General features: G+C 34.4%; 1 protein-coding gene and 1 pseudogene across 1 annotated transcript; both read left to right on the top strand.

The window, feature by feature from the left end:
• The first annotated feature begins 3275 nt into the window (after window positions 1-3275).
• LOC117927627 lies at window positions 3276-12778 on the top strand (annotated as a pseudogene).
• Window positions 12779-16249: 3471 nt separating this feature from the next.
• On the top strand, window positions 16250-20966 carry LOC117906951 (nudix hydrolase 14, chloroplastic). The gene is made up of 8 exons (XM_034820249.1): window positions 16250-16327; window positions 16423-16733; window positions 17655-17760; window positions 18833-18910; window positions 19193-19285; window positions 19457-19549; window positions 19745-19843; window positions 20400-20966. Exons 2-8 carry the CDS (start codon window positions 16516-16518, stop codon window positions 20631-20633), a joined length of 921 nt encoding a protein of 306 aa, XP_034676140.1. The 5' UTR covers window positions 16250-16327; window positions 16423-16515; the 3' UTR covers window positions 20634-20966.
• Window positions 20967-21161: the final 195 nt, after the last annotated feature.

A 21161-nucleotide genomic window follows, 5' to 3' on the forward strand; every position in this document is an offset into this window, starting at 1 on the left:
TAATTTTTTTTCTTTCTATAACCAGATAAATTTCATCATCTTCAGTTTCACTATCATAATCATCTAAATGTTACGTAGTTAAATTTTCATTTTCAAAATCTAATTCACTAATAAGTTCTTCCTCACTATCTATTTGATATTCTTTTATTATGTTATTTTTTACTTAAAATTTTCTACTTTGTTCTGTTGGTAGTTTTTTAATTTCAATATATTTTGGTCTTATCTAACCTTCTTGGTCACACGAATAACATTTATATTCTCTTTTTCTCTCTTTGTTTATTTTTCTTTTTAGTTTAAAACTTTCTATGTTTTTTTATATCTTATTGGAAATATTGTTTTTTTTGTAATAAGTTTTTAACTTTCTTCTTAAAAATTTATTGTTTTTCTTGGCTTTTTGCAAAGTTATATTCTTTACATCTTATATTTAAATTTTTTTCTTATATGTAATTCTCTACAAAGTTATTGATTTATATCTTATTTCTTATATGCATTCTTTTTCGAACCGTTTTTTTTTTTTTTTAACAAATGCTATTTTAGATCATATATAAGGAGAGTTTTTATATTCAACGGTTAAAAATTCATTCCATAGTCTATGTCTTAGAGGTACTCCTTGTATTTTTAATATATATTTGTTTAAATATTCATGTATTTTATCTACTCTATCAAGAATAGTATATTTCATAAATTTTTATTCATATTATTTTATATAAGACATATTACATAATTTCAAATGTTCTAATTTATGGAAATATATCGCAGGTTCATTTACATCATCTTGAATTGTTCATAAAAAGTATAATTTTATAAAATTTATAAGCATGAGTACAGTAAAATTAGTTCTAACTTCCATATTAATTGTTATAGAATCGTTCCATTTTTTCTTCAATTTTTGGTTGAATAATAAATTAATAAATTAATTTATTGTCTCTATATCTATGAGTTTTTTTTTTATTTAATCATATTGGTTTTATAAAGTAGTTTAACTATATGTGTAATTTTCACACATTATGCCAACTAAATTTTCATGGTCTATTTGTTTTATTAATAATGTTGGATCACTACACTCTTCTTGCATGTATTATGTTAATTAGTTCTAAATTTTTATATAAGCTTTCTATTGTTCCTATATTTAACAAAAAAAAATGTCTTCAATTGTGGTCATATTTGGTTCTTGAAAGTACTAAGAAAAAAAAATATTAAAGAAAACGATTTTCTCATATTTGATTTTACTATGAAAAATACCGAAAGAAAATCAAATATAATTAAAATAAATAAGAAATTTAAATATTTTTAAATTATTTAATCTTTACATGAAAAAGTTAAATAAATGAAATAAGTTTAAGATAGAATATAAAAATAATTTATTGACATTAAATTTATTTTTTATTTTTTATTTACTTTTTCTTTCTTTCTATTTTTCTTCATATTTTCTTTCAAACTTTCTACCAATCAAACATAACCTTATGAATTCTATCTCACTATCCGACTCTATCTCAATATTTATAATTTTGTAATTTTCAAAAATAATGTTAGCCCTTTCATCTTTGTTTTTATATAATTTATGTTTCTAAAGGTTGTTCCTAAATTATCAAATTCCATCGTACATTTTAAGACTAAATTGTAGTAGATTTTATGATATTAAAATGTTTTTTAAAATCAAATATTTTAGTCTTAAACCTTGTGCTATAACCTATTTTTCTTTAGAAGTGACATATTTAGGAAGAATTTGTCTAGTCAAAAAGGGGCTTTTTACCCACCGGTGTTTTAAAATTTTGATTTTAATATTTCATTTTCTACAAAAAGTTTGGTCTCTTTACAAAAAGTTGTCTTTAACTTTTTATGTCATCTCCTCAACTTTGAGGTCCAGAGTTCTCCTCTAATAAGTACAGTATGCAAGACAAAATAAAAAATAAAATAATTAATTAACACACCATCTATGAAAACAAATACAACATGTTTAACTTAATATTAATTCAAAATATATATATTTTTTTCAAAAGGCAATCAAATTAGTTGTAGATTTTTTATTTTTTATTTTTTGAAGAAAGCAAAATTCATTGAATCAACCTATTTAACGGTATAAACAATTAAAATGATTTAGGGCCCTCTTTGAGAAGAGTAAGAAATTATAGGGTAAACTATGTAAAGGTGCATTACTTATAAAATATAGAATATTTAAGAACTTTTAAAAAATAATCCAATAAACAAGCATCTTCACAATTGTCATTTATTCCTTTATCCTTCTTACATAGATTAACCCATTTGTTTTTTGATTTTTTGTTTTTGTTTTTAAACCTTGAAATGACAAGCCAAAGGATGTCATTTGCTTTTAAGGTTGACATGTTATTTTTTTTTTCTTTATTTTACCTAGAAAATAATCAATATTTTTTAAAATTTCATTTTTGTTCACTCTTGCACTTTTTCATAATTATTAATTTTAATTATTTAGAAGCATTTTAAACATATAATAATAATAATAATAATAATAATAATAATAATATATGATAAATACTTAATGAGAAAAAATTAATGTACAAAGAGTTTTAGAATATAATATTTTATATATTATATTAAATAAAATATTTATTTATTTGATATATCTTATTATAGATTAAATAAAAATACCTTTATCATATTATTTTATTGTTTCTTTCTTTTTTTAATTTTAAATTTTCATGTGAAATTGAAAATCAATTATCATGATTTTTTTTTTAAAACTTTTTGCTTACAATTCTTACTTGAATGTAGTTTTCACTTTTTTTTTTCTTTTTAGTTAAAATGTTTAATATTTTTATTTTAAAAAGATAAAAACTTATTGTGGTTCTAACATTTTACTTTATTAAAATTCTAAAATTTTTATTTATATAAAATAAAATTAAATATATTTTTCATAAAAAAATTGTATTTAATTATTTATGTTAATTTTTTTAAATTTATTAAAAATAAAAAAACTTATAATGAAGTTGCGCATTAATAAACATAGCTTTCGAAAAAGAAAATACTACTCCGTAGACCCCTATTTGGGGCTCTTTCTTTTGTACCTCTGCAGGTTACTCTCTTTTACAGGTGTAGGGCTCTTAAGATGACAAGCGGAGGGCTCTCTAGGAGCCAAATGTTGCCTCCTGGTTGGTTGTTGTGGAATCAACTTAGTGGAGTTGATGGACAATCAGAATGTGACACCTGGAGATGAATATTCGGGAGAGGTACGTTTCTGTTATGGAGGAGCGTAGCTGCAGAGAGGAGCATATGAGAGAGGGGAAGGTGCTTTTGAGGGCGGCAGGGAGATATTTTGAGGGGAGAGGAAGAAACAGACGAGGGTGAGAGAGAGGTATTCCGGTGGCTGGCTAGCTTGTGAGGCAAGTGAGGAGAAAGAGAGGGGGAAAGGAGTAAGCTGCGTGAGGCAAGTTTTGCTGAGGGTTATTTTTGTGAGAGGAAAGAGTTTGAGGGTAAGGAAGGAACCATAGTATGGAGCAGAGATCTTCGAGAGGGATTATGAGCTGAGCGCTTACCGGAGACAGAGCAGGGAGTTGCAACCCAAGACACCTGGTTGAAGAAGGGGCTTTCAGGTATGGTTGTTATGGCTTTCCCGTGCACTTTCATTTTTCATATCTCTTATGTCTCATGCTCTGTGATTGCTACTCTGTTTGTTGGGTTGCTGTGCTTTGATGTTTATTAGTTTAATATTTGAAGAGTTTGCTGCGTTTTTAATGTCTTACCCCCAGCAAACATCTTCCATCTTAACCCAGTGATTGTTAAACTCATGGATAAATAATGAAATGGGTTTAGCATATTCGTTAAAAATGCTCTCTGCTCTGTTCCTATTTCTATTCCCTTGCTCCTCTGTTTTCCCTTGAAAGAGACTATCTGGCTTTAAGACTGTGAATCTGGGAAGGTTGGTTGATGGAGAATGATGATGATACGAAGAGGAGATTGACAGCTATGAAATCAGTTTTTTGGGAAGCACCCAAAGTTTCGCCAGGGGCTATTGATTTTTGTTTTGCTGGGAACCTGTATGGCAATTGGTGATGGAATTCTCACTCCTGCAATATCAGTTCTTTCAGCAGTTTCGGGTGTTCAACTGAAAATCACAGAGCTCCATAAGAATCATATTGTTCTAATCTCGGGTGTCGTGTTAGTGGTGCTTTTCTCTCTTCAGCACTATGGAACACAGAGTTGCCTTCATGTTTGCTCCAATTGTCACAGCATGGCTTCTGTGCATTAGTGACATTGGGATATATAGCATCTTGAGGTGGAATCCGCATATATTTTGTGCCCTTTCTCCAACTTACATGTTAAAGTTCCTTAAAAGCACAGGCATTGAAGGATGGATATCATTAGGAGGAGTGGTTATCTCAATCACAGGTGTGGAGATGATGTTTGCTGATTTGGGACCAATAACTGAAGAATCATCCAGAGAGTTTTGGAAACTTAGATATTGAAGCCCTTGATGTTTCAGAGCAGACTTTCAATGATCCTAGTCATGAAGAAAACTCAGTGCAGTCTTCACATGATATCCAAGTTATGAAATCTGGCGATGAGCAGTTGGAAAACTCTCTTCCCAAAGAAGAGTCTCTGCCGATACTGAAAGCTAGGGAATCTGGGCTTGCATACATTCTTGGGCATTCTCATGCAAAGGCGAAGAAATTCTCTTCCATTGTTAAGCAAGTTGCTATCGATATTGTGTATGCTTTTCTAAGCAGGAACTGCAGAGGCCCTGATGTTGTTCTGAACGTGCCTCATACTTCTTTGCTAGAAGTTGGTATGATAATTATGTCTAACTTGAACAAACTGCACGAGCAGAATCGCTTGCTAGGCTAACTGTAACAAGGACGCACCAAAGAAGATGACACAGGGAAACTGGGAAGGAAGCTCCTAGCAGTTCCATCAAGACCAAAGGATTGCGATCCACATGTCATTGCTTAGAGTATCAGTTCTGCGTTGGTTAAGTTGTGTTACAGTAGTCCAGTTTCCATCTATCCTTATATCGATATAAGTCGCATCCCGGTTTTTGTGCAGCAGACGCACTCTGGCATTAGTATCGCTCTCAATAATGCCCCCGCTGGTGTGAAATATGCAAGTGAGAAGAGGATATTGGTTGACATACTGATCTGGGTGACGGATGATCCGGCTTTGGCTGATCATTTGCTGATTTTTTATGATAGAATTTTTTTTATACTCTCCATCAGTCGCGAATGAGGGAATGGAGAAATATATTGAAAGAGAAGTTAGTTGATGCTAACATCTTCGAGGAAGGTCAGAATAATTTGCTGAAACGCTTGAGGAAGAGGAAGATGAATATGATAGAGTGTTTGTTGGCAAGGTTGGCTGGGTAAAGGAAGATGGGATGTCACATGCACATACGTCAGAGCTGATGCTTTATGCCTACAATGAGAGGGCAAGCTGGTCCTATTGAAGAGTTTGAAAGGGTATTAAGGTACTTGAAGATGGCACTCCAAAAATCTTCAGTCATGTATCCCATACCTGTCTGACAGTCCCATCAAATCTTACCATGTCATGAGCGTATAAATGCCTATTCTCGTCCACTGGTTCCATGTGGGGTTTGGGTTTTGGCGTTTCAAATGGATTTGTGATGCATGAATTTGAAGAGTTACTTTGGGAGGTGCATCGTCCGTGTTGACGTTCCGGGATGTAAGTGCATGGGGACCTGCCGGAGGGTGGCACAGGGCCTCTTTGGAGGGACTGAATTTTGATTACAGCTGAAGCATATCCCTCTATTAATGGCCTTATTGCCACAAGCTGTTGGATATTGTCTGAGACGGTAAAAAGAAGAACATCTATTTCAGATGAACTATATATGTTGTTTCTCAAGGAGTTCCAAGCTTTCGGACTTCTTCACCACCTTCTACTTCTCAGGAGATGATCTCAAGTGGTGACAATGTCCAAGATTTGATTTGAAACCTATAGTGAGTGGTATATCACAGACCATTATGTCCTGTGGTTCCTGCTGCAGCAAATGTAAGCATTCTGAACAACCTCTCTCAAGCACGGCAAGTGACGTATTCTATAGCCCTAAGTGGGGGAACTTCTATAGGACTTCTGTCAATGGGTGGGACTTCCATGGCTATGCATATGTCAAATATGATATCCAACGAAATGGCATCATCTGTGCATACCACTCAAGCTGTGTTCTCATCTGGGCAGTCAGCTGTCTCATCAATAACTGGACCTGGAACACTAGCAGGCACTGCACAGGTTGCACAAAACTCAGCTTTTGGTTCGTTCACTTCAGCAACTTCTAATATGTCGGTAAACTCAAACCTTGGCATTTCTCAACCATTGAGTAATCTTCAAGGAGGTGTTGGTATGGGCCCAACAGTACCTGGGATGAGCCAAGGGAATCTTCCTGGAGGATAAATGGTATTTCGTGAACATGTTAAGAACGCTGTTCCATCATCATGGGATCCTGCTGCCTTGGCAAGGTTTATTGAAACATTTGGCACCAATATTATAGTTGGTGTGAAGATGAGCGGGAAGGATGTAATATATGTTAGACAGCAGCATGCTTCGCCTCTTCAACCTGCTGATGTACAGAAAAGTTGTGAAAGAGTTTTGATCATTGACAAAGAGGACACTGCCATCCAGGGCACCCATAATAGCATCCAGCATTCTCGCAGAGAAGCAATAGATGAGCTGGTCGAGAAGGAAACTGGTGCAGCATATGGATATTATGAATATAGTATCAATCTTTCAAGGAATCCTAGCTTGGGAATTGTTAGACCTAGTGAACAAAGACATGACAATGGAGATGAAACAAATGGGCAGAGAAGGAGCAATCGACTGAAGGTGTCAAACAGAGAGAGTCCTAACCATGCATGAGTATACCAAGTTCATCAACTGAAAGTCATCCTCCATATTATCCACGCCAATCCTTCATGCTACCCTCTTGCTTATTAAGTTGCCTTCCAGATGAGAATACCTCAAAAGACCCTATTTTCCTCACGTTGTAACTGAGTCCTTCACTTTCTCTCTCTAAAACCCTCGTGCTATCTCTAAGACTCTCTCTCGCTAAAACTCTCCATTCCATGAAATTCTAGTTTTTTTAACTCCCTAGCCATATACTGTCTCGTCACCAGTCTCGCTCCTAAGGTTCAGATCACTTGGCACAACATCCATCAGATCGGTAGTAGGCTGAACTGGGGCAGGAACCATACTGCTAAAGACATCAGATTCGGGGTTGAGGTTCGAGCCTTAATGCTACAGTCAAGAATATTTGTGCAAGCCTTGTGAAACTGGTTGCAAATACCATTAATAATGTAGCAAGAGATGGTACCGTTTGTGCTACAGTCCTTACCCGAGCAATGTTTACTGAATGGTGCAAATCGATAGCTGCTGGAATGAATGCTAAGGGATCTCGAACAAGGATATCATGGAACGCTTCTGACCTCATCTACCAGCTTTGACAGCCACTTCCACCAGTACCTGTGAAATATTCTGAACTCTGGGCTTTGGCTATACTGTTCTAAACAGTAGTCATCTGTATCTATTTGGGGGAGAGGATCCATTGAAGGAATCTCTGAGATGGATCAGTTTCTATAGTGCTCGAATGAATAAAGGGTTTAAAGGCGAATGCACAAGAAGGCAGAGGACTCTCCATTCAGTTGAAATCTATGATCCTAATAGGAATGGATGGAACAAGAATTGAGAGATCCTTTAACCTGTCGGAATGCTGATATAGAAGGACCCTAGTTTCATGGAGCATTTTCCTGAAGAAAACTCTAGAGTTGATGTCAGCTTCAATCAAATATCAAAATTCTGGAAGAAGCAAAGATTGGGATCAGTCTTCTCCTGTGTTGACTTGTGCATCACATAATTTGTTTGACGATTTTGATAGAAGCTTTAAACCTGTAGAGCCCATGCAGTTCTAGATGGTATTGCGTAAAGAAGATATTTTCTCCTTGGCCAACCATACTTAATAGAGAATGATTTGATTGAAGATGAGATTGCTACCTTTTTATGGTGCTATGGGTTCAGCTGAGTACAGTATGATTGATTTTCTTGAAGGCAATTGGCAATGGGTTGATTCCACTTCCAAAGTTGATGAATGAGGCAGTGATCCTGCAAAAGTAGATTCATATGACAAGGATGATGCAGATTGAGATGGTCAATATTCAAGTGGGAGGAAATTGAGGTTTGAAAATAAGGAAATGCATGTTGAAGCAAGAGAAAGGAAAACATTAGGGAGTAGCATGGAACCTTTTGGGCATGGATCTGGGCACTATGGTTGGATACCTTCAGATGTCGCTTTAGTCAGTTCTGTCACTTCTGTGTTTAGCAAAGTGGCTTCAACAAGCTCATGGAATGCTGCCAACACCTTCTCTGTCCCCATCTCCGTGGTTATTATTGTTCATCTCCTTCCACTCACTTATGCATGGAGTGGATGGTCACCTCTAGCATGGCCACTTTTTGAGACATGTCCCCCCTTCAAATTCTTTCCCTTTGACTTCAAAATAACAAATTCTTAACCCCGTTTTCAAATGATTTTCCAACTTCTGTTTTTTTTAGATACCAACATCCCATTTTTAATAAAACTCGGTTGCCATTTTCTGAGCCACTTTTGAATTTTCTTTGATTTTCAAAATATTTTAAAATAAGTGTGAATTTATTTTTCGTAATTCTTGGTAATAGAATTTACGAAATTGATTCATTCAAAAATAGATTGGGCTATGGTGGGGGCCCGACATCAAATAAATTTCCTTTAAAATAAAAATGGAATTGAATGAAATGTCATGCATGATATTGGTGCTTTTTTATTTGATTTGGTGACATGAGTGACATATTTTGTATTTATTACCGTGCACTAACCATCTTTCTTGATAGTGTATGGTGGTTCGTTGCCTAGGTACGCACCCACTCTCACTCTAGTCATTATCTATGTATGTTCTGATTCTCATATATGCATGATTAGTTCTGGGTATTAATTGATTTTCTCATTAATTGTCATGTCAGCTTCATTTTATTAGTAGAGACCCGACTTTAGGGACTTAGAGGGGTGTTACGATCTTTATCGTACCTTTCGATAAGTAACCTGACCCCTGAACCCGAACTGGTTTTTCACAAACCACATTTTCCAAAACAAGGAGTCACACTTAGGATTTTCTTTCTTATTTTGTTTACCCTTTAAAAATAAAACAAAAATAAGTGGATCAAGCTCGTCATCGAGTGAAAAACGCATGAGCCGAAATACAGGATCCACTTACTCTTTTGTAAAAAAAAGTAATATTACAATATATTAAAAGTATCATGAAAGTGTGTTAAAAGTAACACACTTTAGTGCTACTTTTTTTCATTAAAAAAAATGGTACTTTTTTCATAAAAGAGTAGTACATTTTTCATAAAGGAACAATACTTTTTTTTTTTTTTTTAATGATACACAATGTCAATATACAAAAAAATTAATTTTTAATAAAATTAATATAACCAATTCAATACAATTTTTTTTTATAAAAAATATAAATAAAAAATTTAAAATTTTAATAAAGCAAAATGTTAGAATTACAACCAAAATTTCACCTTCTTTAATTAAAAATATTAAATGTTGAAAAATTTTATGTTCGAAATCTTAAAATTTGTTTACCATGTATTTATTTTTATATTAAATTTATTATCATTAATTATTTATTATATATTATTATTTTATGTTTAAAAATGTCCATAAATAATTAAAATTAATAAATATAAAAATATGAAATATTACAAAAAATTGAAATTGAAAAGATTTCATCAAGCTAACATATTTTAAAAAACAAAAGCAAAAAGAAGATGGATATACTAAAGAGGAGGGGCAAAATAAAAATGAAAAATCATTAGGGTGATTGTCATGTGTCAAAGTTATATTTTTTTAAAATAATAATAATAATGATAGCTCATTTGTCTTTTCAAAATAATAATAAAATGAAAGGTCAAAAAAAAAAAAAAATGGTAGTTAGCGGTAAGAGAAGAGGACTTAAGGGTAAGTTTGGAATATTGATTAATTCGACTATTTGAGTGTATGTATTGAGAATTATTTTCCTTAAAACACATATTTTTTGAAAATAAAAAGTCAACAATCTAAAAAATTAATTTTATTTTAAATGATGTATCATTACATGACTCCCAAAATTAAATGTGGTGCAGGCCAGGGCCTATCAATTCTTTGTATAAACTTTCCTGTAAACCATCGGCCACGACACGGTAGCTAGGCCTCCACCTCACTTCTCTTTTATCTTTTTCATTTTTTTTTTCTTATAAAGAACAAGTGGATTGCTGTGGAGACGTGGGAGGCTAGCTCTTGGTACACCAGCAAACGAAGAGAGACTTGATATTTCTTGGCCACGTACAATTTTGCCACCATAAGTTTCAGCAATGGGGCTCTGATTGGATGCCACCGCTGCCGGTCGCGTCTGTATCTGGTACTGTATCGTTCTCTATTTTTTTTCCTATTTAATTTGGTTTTGGAAAGGGAGGTGCTTGTTGCTTCCTCCTCCATTGTGTTATTCTTTGATCATAGACTGAGTATTGGGTCTTCATCTTGCTGGTTATTGAGCATGTCCTCTGGAGGTGACGGGTGAAAGCTTTAGAATGGCCCCGTGGGACTTGGTCCGTCAGTTGGATACGTTTAATTTCCTTCTACTATTTGAAAGCTCTTCTGTTGATCACTTAGGGCATTTCCTGGTTCTTTTCCCGTGGATTTTGGGTGGATATATATATATATATATATATATATATATATATATATTTTGAAAATGAGTTGTGCAAAATATACATAACAAAAAATCTTCTTAATTAATTCTTTGGAAACATTGATAAATAATGAGTTGAATGACTCCATCTGAATAAACTGGGTTTCTGATGATTTTGTTGGGGGTTTCAGCAGGTGTTCGTCCTTGCCCGTTGGTACTTGAGAAGTTAAGAAATCAACTGAAAAGTTGAGAGATACTGCTCGTCGGGGAGAGAGAGAGAGGGAGCGAAATGGAGATGTTGAGCTGTCTGCTGTGTTTTCTCGTCGCTTGGACTTCAATTTACATCATGTTTTCAGTTAGAAGAGGAAGCCAACATACTGCTTACAAACTTCCTCCGGGACCAGTTCCACTTCCCATAGTAGGAAACCTCTTAAACCTGGGTAACAGACCCCATGAGTCCCTAGCCGAACTTGCAAAAACTTACGGCCCAATAATGACTCTTAAACTTGGCTATGTAACCACAATAGTCATCTCTTCTGCACCCATGGCCAAAGAGGTCCTCCAAAAGCAGGACCTCTCCTTCTGCAACCGCTTCGTCCCTGATGCCATCCGAGCCACAAACCACAACCAATTGTCAATGGCCTGGATGCCTGTTTCAACAACTTGGAGAGTCCTTCGAAAGATATGCAATTCGCACTTATTCACAACACAAAAACTAGACTCTAACACCCATCTCCGCCACCACAAAGTGCAAGAACTTCTTGCGAAAGTTGAAGAGAGCCGCCAAGCCGGTGATGCTGTGTATATAGGCCGTGAAGCTTTTAGAACTAGTCTCAACTAGTTATCTAACACCATATTTTCTGTGGATCTTGTGGATCCAATTTCTGAGACTGTACTAGAGTTTCAGGAGTTGGTACGTTGTATAATAGAGGAAATTGAGAGACCCAACTTGGTAGATTATTTTCCGGTGCTCAGAAAGATTGATCCACAAGGTATAAGGCGTCGTTTGACAATTTATTTTGGTAAGATGATTGGGATATTTGATAGAATGATCAAGCAACGGTTGCAGTTAAGAAAAATGCAAGGTTCAATAGCTACCAGTGACGTGTTAGATACTCTTCTCAACATCAGCGAGGATAACAGCAATGAGATTGAAAGAAATCATATGGAACATTTGTTATTGGTTAGTATCTTCTATCTCCATCTTAATTTGATATGAATTTGGTCTGGTTTTTAATGATTCAAATAGAAGTTGGGCAAATAAACACTATATTCAAGCCTATTAACGCACCCAGAGACTATGTTACAGGACTTATTTGTTGCGGGGACTGACACAACTTCGAGCACCTTGGAATGGGCAATGGCAGAGCTGCTACACAACCCTGAAAAACTTTTAAAAGCCCGAGTGGAGCTCCTGCAAACCATCGGCCAAGACAAACAGGTAAAAGAATCAGACATCACTCGACTCCCTTTCTTGCAAGCGGTCGTGAAAGAAACTTTCCGATTGCACCCAGTAGTTCCATTTTTAATCCCACACAGAGTTGAAGAGGACACAGATATAGACGGGCTGACAGTCCCAAAGAACGCACAGGTGCTGGTGAACGCATGGGCTATAGGTCGAGACCCGAACATATGGGAGAACCCCAACTCCTTTGTACCCGAGAGATTCTTGGAGTTGGACATGGACGTGAAGGGCCAGAATTTTGAGTTGATTCCGTTTGGTGCTGGCAGGAGAATCTGTCCTGGGTTGCCATTGGCAACCCGGATGGTTCACTTGATGCTGGCCTCACTCATTCACTCCTGTGATTGGAAACTTGAAGATGGGATAACACCGGAAAACATGAACATGGAAGACAGGTTTGGCATTACCTTACAGAAGGCTCAGCCCCTGAAATCTATACCGATACGTGTGTGAATTTGTTGCTCTTGTGTGCTGAAGTAATGTGCTGATTCTTGGGGTGCTTTGCTGTGTTTCAAGCTCTGTTGTCATTAACTAGACGTGTCAGTCCAGTTCTGTCATATTGATAGATAAACTCTAAAATCTTTCTAATTTCCAATTTCAATGGCTATCAAGTATCATGCTTTCATGCATAGCAGCATATGTTATCTTTATATTTTTCAATTGAAGTTTTAATCTTAGTTCTTAACTATTTGTGTCTCATAGGAATTATGGATGAATAACAGCACATAGAGATGGTGAAAAAGTGTCTTCAAATCAATTTGAGATCATACCTTATGAAATCACTCCCTTAATTTTTTTTCAATGGTTTTGATCTTCTTTATCAATCCCACCACCAAGCAAGTAAAGTACAAGTAATATGGGATGCCCTAACACTCTTTCAACAAGATGGTTAATACAATTCACACGTAAATGAGCGAACACTCCTCAACTAAGATTTGTAAGACATTTCATCTACTAAAAAAAACATACTTTTCAGTTATCCATTAACATCAATAACAAATAAGAGATTGTTTTATAATATTCCAAAACTTAAAAGATCTTATTCCAGCTCAATTCCTCAATCAATTGACATAATAAATCGATGAATAAGTTAAGATAAACTAATGAAAAGATAAAATAGAGGTAAAGAGACAATAACACTAAAATTTAATGTGGAAAACCTCTTAAGAGTATACTTGAGTTCATATCATGTTTGGTCTTGGCCTTTTCTTGAATCCACTTAAGAAAAAAATTTGAGTTTTACCCTAAAGATGAATATGAAAATAGGGATGAAACCTTTACTAGATCAACCCATCTTAAAAGAAATTTTCTCACTTAAAAGATGATATCAGCTCAAAACCCATAAAATTTTCTTTCAAATCAAACACCCCTAAAATATATAAGTAAAGTTTAAGGGAAGTTGCTTAACTCTCATAGCCGTTAAACCCTCTTCTCTCTTCTAGAAATTGGACTTGAAGAGCAAGAAAACAAGCTACTAACAAATGAAAATCACTTCAAATTAAAGACATACATATATATTTGCTTTATTGAATTGTGTTTGATGCCTAAATAAAGTCAAATAAGAGTCTATTTTCAAATCCTAGGAAAGAATGTATATGTGGGAATTTTAAACTACTCAAAAGATAATCCATGATAAATTTTTGATTAAGTACTAAGGTTTTAAACTCCTTTAGATAATTCAAATTTGTTTAGAAAAAATGAAGGATTTATTTAATAAGTGTATTCAAAAACAATTTATCGTTCTTCAAACTAAAATAATAGAAAAACATGTTTTAAAATTAGAAAACAAAAAACAACATATTATTCTTAAAAATAGAAAATATGATGTTTTTAGAAAATATCTCTTAATTTTTTCCAATTATATTCTTTTGTTTTCTAATAATTGTTTTAAAAAATAGTTATATAAATATAAAAAATAATTAAAAATAAAACACTACATATAAAAATTATATTTAAAATATAAAAAAATTAAAAACATTTTAGATTTTCAAAGGGATTTGTTTTATCAAACATTAAAGAATAGTTTTTAAAAATAGTTACTTGATAAGATGGAGGCATTGTCATTGGGAAGAAGTATCATTGAGTAGCAAGGTTCCTATTAATTCGTATGGTGTAAACTTAGGTGGTGTTTGTTTTTTTACTGAATAGAAAAAATCAAAATATTTAGCTTTTTCTATTAAGCTAAAAACACCTTGTTATATTAACTAACATAACTAATTAAAGTGAACTTGTTATTAATAAATTTAATTTAGTTATGTTGGTTGATGTCAATGAGTTACTTTTAATTGAATGAAAAAAATCAAATATTTTGATATTTTTTATTTAGTCAAAAAACGAACACCACCTCACCTACAAACCATTGACATTATTTGAAGAGTCACGGCGTTGTAGCAAGACATCCACATTACCTTTCTTATCTTTTAGTCGATCCCTTTCTCTTTATGTAAAGGATAAGTGGATTGCTGTTGGACATATCCGAGGCTAGTTCCAAGTATATAGACTACCAAAACAAGTGAGACTTGATCTCCTTGGGCACAATTTTGCCACGCTAAGTTTCAGCAATGGGACAAGGATTGGAAGCGACCACTGCTGGACGTCGCAGTTGTATCTTTCTCTATTTTGTTCCTATTTAATTTGGTTTTGAAATAGGAGTTGTTGCTTGCTCCTTTGATCAGACTTTTGAGGATTGGATCTTCATCTTTCTGATTATTGTGCATGTCTCTGGAGGTGACAGGTGAAAGCTTTAGAATGACCTCGTTGTGGGGGCTTCCCTCCACGTGTCCTTCCCATGGGCTCGACACCAATGCTCGTGGGGCTTGATCAACCATCTGGATACTCTGTTTGAAAGCTCTTCTGCTGATCATTTAGGGCATTTTCTGGTTCTTTCCCTCATCCATTTTTGGGTAGTTCATATTTTTGCTCAAATAAAACATGAAATAAACTTTATTTAATTATCCTTATTATTGATAAAAAAATTAAAATACATTTCTTAAGTAAAAACTTTAATCGCATCATTGTAATAATTTTTTCTTCTACCAAGACCAAACACAAAAGTAAACTTATTTCATTGAATACAAATAAAACCTTACCTCTTCCATCATTCAATTTTTCTACTAACAACCATTTTCCTAAAGTCATCTTTCCCATACACATTTTTTTTTAAATAACATTTTTTAACTAATAATATATTTTTATAATAATAAAGTTATTTAAAATATACCTATATTTTATGTAATAAATTCAATATGTAAAAATAATTGTTAATCATGGTGAATTTATTATTTATAAATTATAATATTATTTTTAAATAATAATATTTATAAAAATATAAATTATATTGATAACGCATTTATATGAAGTCATATTAAAATAATTACTTTTTGATATAAAGATTAAATAATTTAAAAATATATAAATTTTTAATTAATCTTAATTATATATTGTTTTCTGAAAGACAATCAAATGTAATAAAATCATTTTCCTTAATATTTTTTTTCTTTTTTTAGTACTTTTTCGAAAATAAAACATAACCTAAGTAACTAAAATCTGTTTAACCTATAGTTTGCTACTAAAAGATTATATCTAATGTGTTATTAGATTTGTCCAAACGCAAAATCTCTATGATCAAATTGATGGATTAATGCTCACCAAATTTTGATACTAACTTGTATCATATTTTAATGGTAATTAGTTGATTCCATTGATTGTCATGTGTATTGTTGCTATAATCCATCATGTATTTTTTAACCTAATCATTGCTCTTACCACCCTTTACAACCCTTCACAAGAAATAGGTACAAATCCCCTTTCTATAAGTATATTTCGACAACATGCTTAAGGCTCCTACAATCTTCAATTGTATGATTGCGCATCCTATGATAAACATCGTACTTGGTTTCCCTCTTCGTTTGATCTTCGATCAATTGAGGTTGTCATTGAAAGTCCTACTACTTACATAGTTTTCAAAAAACTTGGGCGGGTGGAGGAAATATGGTGTGAACGAGACAAGCTCAACCCTGGAATGATCTTATTCACCGTCTCTTGGGGGGTCTTCCTTTTCATGGAATCCACCGTAAACCTTTTGAAACCCTGAAGCGTTCCAAGCGAACCTAATAGCAATCCGTCGACTGGACCAACGAAGTCGTTGGAATTGACTTTACACAAGTCTGTTCTTTCAACCGCTGAGGTGGCTGGGCCTAGTTGGTTGTGTCTACGTCAAGTGTTAAATTAATTTATTAATTTATGAAACAGTTATTACTAAATAATTTATTATGTGTGCAGGCATGGCTCAGAAAGAGGACGAATAGGTTGCGGGTGTGCGACGACGTCGTTCTAAATCAAAATCGCCGAGCCCAAAAGCACCCTGCAGTCGTTATGGCCCTTCTGCATCACCCTTCCAGGTGTTGGCTCAGAGATTGGAGAAAGTACGCACTTTCCTCTTCCCCAATTCTACTTCAAAATCATCGACGAATTTTCTGCCCGAAGATGTCGTCGGACTCGTCTTCTCTCACTCACTTCATCACGTTGCCCAATCAACTCGCCGATCCCGTTACTGTTGATGCGGCCCCTGGAATTTCTGCTTCTGAGTTCAGGCGAGTCTCACCTTTCTGTTAGGTTTCTGAGAAATCGAAGGAAAAAATTATAGATTTATTTTTTTTCTAGAGTTTCTGAGGAAACAAACACCACTCTACATTTTAAAGGAATTTATTGTGGAAGAAGGCTATATCATTGGGACCGTTCTTGGCCTGTTTTCATGTCTTTCAAGTGAAAATGTATTGTATTGCAGCTCAATAAATAGATCTAGTTTAGTTTGTTGATGCTAAGGGGAAAATTTTCAGTTTTTCCATAAGTGGTGGAAATGGTAAATTCCGTTTTGGTTTCTGAAACAGCTTGAGGGGAAAAATGGTGTTTGATGCTTGAAAGGGTTCTTAAAAGCAGTTTTTTGATCGTAGAAAACACTTCGGCAAACCTATGATAGAAACAGGTTTTTTGGAACAAATTTCAGTTGTTTTCAATTATTATTGTAGAGCGTTCTCAGCCATAATTGAAAATATGGAGAATATTTGGGAACTTTTGCATTGGACATAAGTAGACGGTGCTTTCATTGAGAATAAGCTGAGAAAACTATTTTAGAATTGTTTTTCAAGAACTCTTCTCAAAGACTGCTTTTTGACAATTGTTTGCAAACATGCCCTAAGTTTTGTTTCTCCATGGTATCTTAGGAAAAACACTATTTTAGAGATTAAGAAATTTGTCCTAGAAGAAGGCGATATTGTTGGCATGTTATGATTAAAGCTCTTACATCAACACTGGTTTTAATTTCTTGGAACGAGAATCTAGTCCATTGTAGATTGGTAAATAGATCTAGGTTAGTTGATTGCTGCAAATAAGAAACTTTGCTATTGTGCAAAGGCAGATATTGTTTTGTTTTTATCAAGTTAGTGGCTGTTAGGAGGGAATTTTTGGAATTGCTCTACAATTTGGGTTGTTTGAGATTGTGCTTGGTGTGGCAGGAAAGCTATTGATTCCTCGTTGTTCAAGCAATGGCTGAAGAATATGCAGAGTGAAGCTGGGGTATTGTCTAATGGAGCTATGTCTTTGGAACGTGTGCTTATTCAGGTAGCTTTTCCCTGAAATTGTTTGCACAGCTTTCTAATTTGTAACTTGGAATCATTCCAGTTATCTAATGCACTTCCTGAACAGTTAATGTACTTTATGATCAGTTGAGATCCTTTTTTCTTCTTTTGAGTATCAGGTATTTACCGCTTGTGGTTATTGTTTCTAGGTAGCATAGAGAAAACAGAACTATATCCAAACATCAACCATTTGCAGAGAGCAAGTGTATAACATGTATACCTGAGGGGGGAACACCTATCCTAGATGCTAAATATATATTTTTTTGATAAGTAAGAAAGTCCTAGATGCTAAATATTCTCCTGTGTCCTTCCCTCTAAGGTTTGGGTAGCTTCTTTGTAGCAACTCTTGGAGTCTCTTTTTCAATCCCCCACAATTTCCTGTATCCTTATGCAAAACAGTATTTTAATCATGACTCTTGGGTCATGGATTTCTGGCTTGGTTGTTTCCCCACTATCCCCAGGTTTTGAGCTTTAATCATGACTCAGTTACAACCTGCCATTCTAGGGCATCATTGGAGTGCCTTTTTTACTGAACTTACCTCCAATAGTATTTGAATTTGCTTGGTTTCTTTTTTGATGACCAGAAGGCTCACATTAGGATAGTTAAATTTATCTTTGCCTTGGTGTCATAATTTTTTTCAGTCTCTGGTAATATTGTGCTGTCCATAACCTGAAATTTGGAGGGAGGTGTTTATGTAATGTTCAAATAATGCATACTCTTTTAGCTATAGGTAACTTGGTGGGGTTAAACTGGTGTAATTTTTTCTAGAATCAACATTATCTATAAATTTGTAATTAAGGTCAACAACTTGATGGATAATAGAGACAAGCAGTCACCCTCTGGTTAAAAGTTCAACCAAAACCTTTCTTTTTTTCTTTTCTTTCCTTATAGATATATGTTTGTTTTTAGAGGTTAAGAAACGGATTGGCTAAACTTAATATTGTCTAATAAATTTGGTAAATAAGATCTGCATATTTCATAAGCTCCTTTAGTTAAACGAGTGTTTTCCCCCCTTGATTTATACAATTTCAAGTTGACATCTGGTTGGTAACAGGGAGTGGATATGTTTGGAAACCGCATTGGATTTCTCAAGTTCAAAGCAGATATTCTTGATAAGGAGACGGGGAAAAAGGTATTGATTAACATCTCCAGTGTTTTGCTTCTGGGTTTAGATTTATCTCAATCTGCACCATTCAGTTAGAGCACAGGCTTTCTACTTCTGGATAGTTGTGTTTTTCCTTCTTTTTTTTACTTTCTCTAATATTTAATAGTCTACTTGATTTTGTAATGTCCATTTCTGAATTTGATTTCAATGAAATTACATATACGTGTTTTATTTTCTCTACCTTGAAAAGTATATACCCCATTATCATATCATTCTTCATGTAGTAGACATGGATTAAAACCTTCTTAGGTTCCTGGCATTGTGTTTGCAAGAGGACCAGCTGTAGCTGTGCTGATCCTTTTGGACTCAGAGGGCGAAATTTACACTGTTCTTACAGAACAGGTAGGTTTTTCATGTTCATCAGTGTTCTTTATGATGCACTACTTCAATTTCCTGAACAATTAATCAATTGTTATCTTAGAAATTAAAAAAAAAAAAAAAAGGAGAGAGAAATAACTATTTTATTGCTTTTATTTTCTTCCAAACTCTGACAAACACTCATGCATGTGTAAGGTTAGGGTCCCTGTTGGGAAGCGTATCTTGGAATTGCCAGCTGGAATGTTGGAAAATGACAGAGGTGATTTTATTGGCACAGCAGCTCGTGAGGTATCTCTCTCTACAAGCATAAATGTAGAAATTTTTATCTTCACTGCCATATATAAATCTGCCTGCAGCTTTGCATCATTATTGTACAGAATTTGAAACCATGGTTTATTTTTATTGTGTTTGTTCTTTTGGGGGGAGTTAGGTTAGGACCCCAAGTTCAGAACGTTTTCAAACTTTATCTTTTGAGTATGACAGGTAGAAGAGGAGACTGGTATACACTTAAATCTACAAGACATGGTTGACCTCACGGCCTTCTTGGACCCATCAACTGGATGCAGACTTTTTCCTTCACCGGTTTGTATATCCTTATCCCTTGTTCTGTTTGTCTAATTGAGATTTAGAATGTAGGTGATCTCCCATGTATGGTGTTAAATTGGGATTTGGCAATTATTTGGTTCCAGGATTGACTAGAAATTGAAATTCTTCTAAATATTTAGTGGAAGACAGGATTATCAGAGTAACATGATACTTGATACATTCTCTTTTTTAAGGTCACTGTAATTGCAAGAGTTGTGAAGGTTTAAGAATCATCATCATCCAGTACAAGATTTAGTGAATGAGAAGGCACAACCTGCAGAGTTGTGAAACTTTGTACAGTTTCAGTCATATGCAAAGTTTGCACAAATTAGAGTCTATTGTGCTCTGTTGCTCTGACAGGTGATGGGTGGACCAAAAAACACACACACACAAACTGTTGCATGTCAAGGAAAACATAAGGAACAAATGCTTGCTTTATGATAATTTGAATAAACCAACTACCATTTATAACACCTTGATGGACCATATTTTCTGTTTTTCATTGTTCAGTTTTATTAGTGAAATATCAATTTTGTTGTTTTATCATGGTTAGGGTGGGTGCGATGAGGAAATTAGCCTGTTTCTATACAAAGGAAGTGTAAGCAAAGAGACTATCACACAGCTGCAAGGAAAAAAAACAGGTCTTCGAGAACGTGGTGAGCTGATTAAGGTGCATGTAGTTCCCTATGAGAAATTGTGGCGTGTCACAGCTGATGCCAAGACTCTGTCAGCAATTGCCCTGTATGAGATGGCCAAGAGAGAAGGGTTATTGCCTCCAGCAGGCTAATGTTCTGCCTTATCTAATCACTGAATCCTTACGCTCAAGTGGGGTCCATCATCAAATGGGTGGCCCATTTATGCTGTGAGCGAATTTTTCTGCTGTATAAAGTTGGTTTGATCAGTTGCTTACCCTTACGTTGGAGCGTATAAAGAGTCTGAGCTTTACTTGCCATTGTGGTCTTTGTTTCTAGGTGTAACTCATTTGGTAAGCAACCTAAATCAGGGCTTTACATCAGGCTAAATCAGGACATTATCTATCCCTACTTGTATCAGTTGTTTGTAATGTTTTCACAACTAGATTGATTGATCATTGAATTAGAAAAATTATTGATTCATAGTTCATCGATTGGACCAGCCAACCAATCAGTAATGTTATAAATATATCTTATTAAAATTTTAAAAATTAAACAAAAAATTAAAAAATAATAATAAATTATAATCAACAAAGAAAGAAAAACATAAAAAATAAAAATCAAACCTCTTTGTCGGTGGAGTTGAGGCGCCCAAACGGTTGGGTGGGCTTTGCTGGGTTGGT

The sequence above is a fragment of the Vitis riparia genome, chromosome 2 (assembly GCF_004353265.1).
Source record: "Vitis riparia cultivar Riparia Gloire de Montpellier isolate 1030 chromosome 2, EGFV_Vit.rip_1.0, whole genome shotgun sequence".
Taxonomy (NCBI): domain Eukaryota; kingdom Viridiplantae; phylum Streptophyta; class Magnoliopsida; order Vitales; family Vitaceae; genus Vitis; species Vitis riparia.

Coding starts and splice junctions, on each gene's coding strand:
- LOC117906951 (XM_034820249.1), top strand. CDS start 16,516: ATGGCCCTTCTGCATCACCCTTCCAGGTGTTGGCTCAGAGATTGGAGA. Junction 16,734..17,654: donor ATTTCTGCTTCTGAGTTCAG/GCGAGTCTCACC, acceptor TTGGTGTGGCAG/GAAAGCTATTGATTCCTCGT. Junction 18,911..19,192: donor ATAAGGAGACGGGGAAAAAG/GTATTGATTAAC, acceptor AAACCTTCTTAG/GTTCCTGGCATTGTGTTTGC.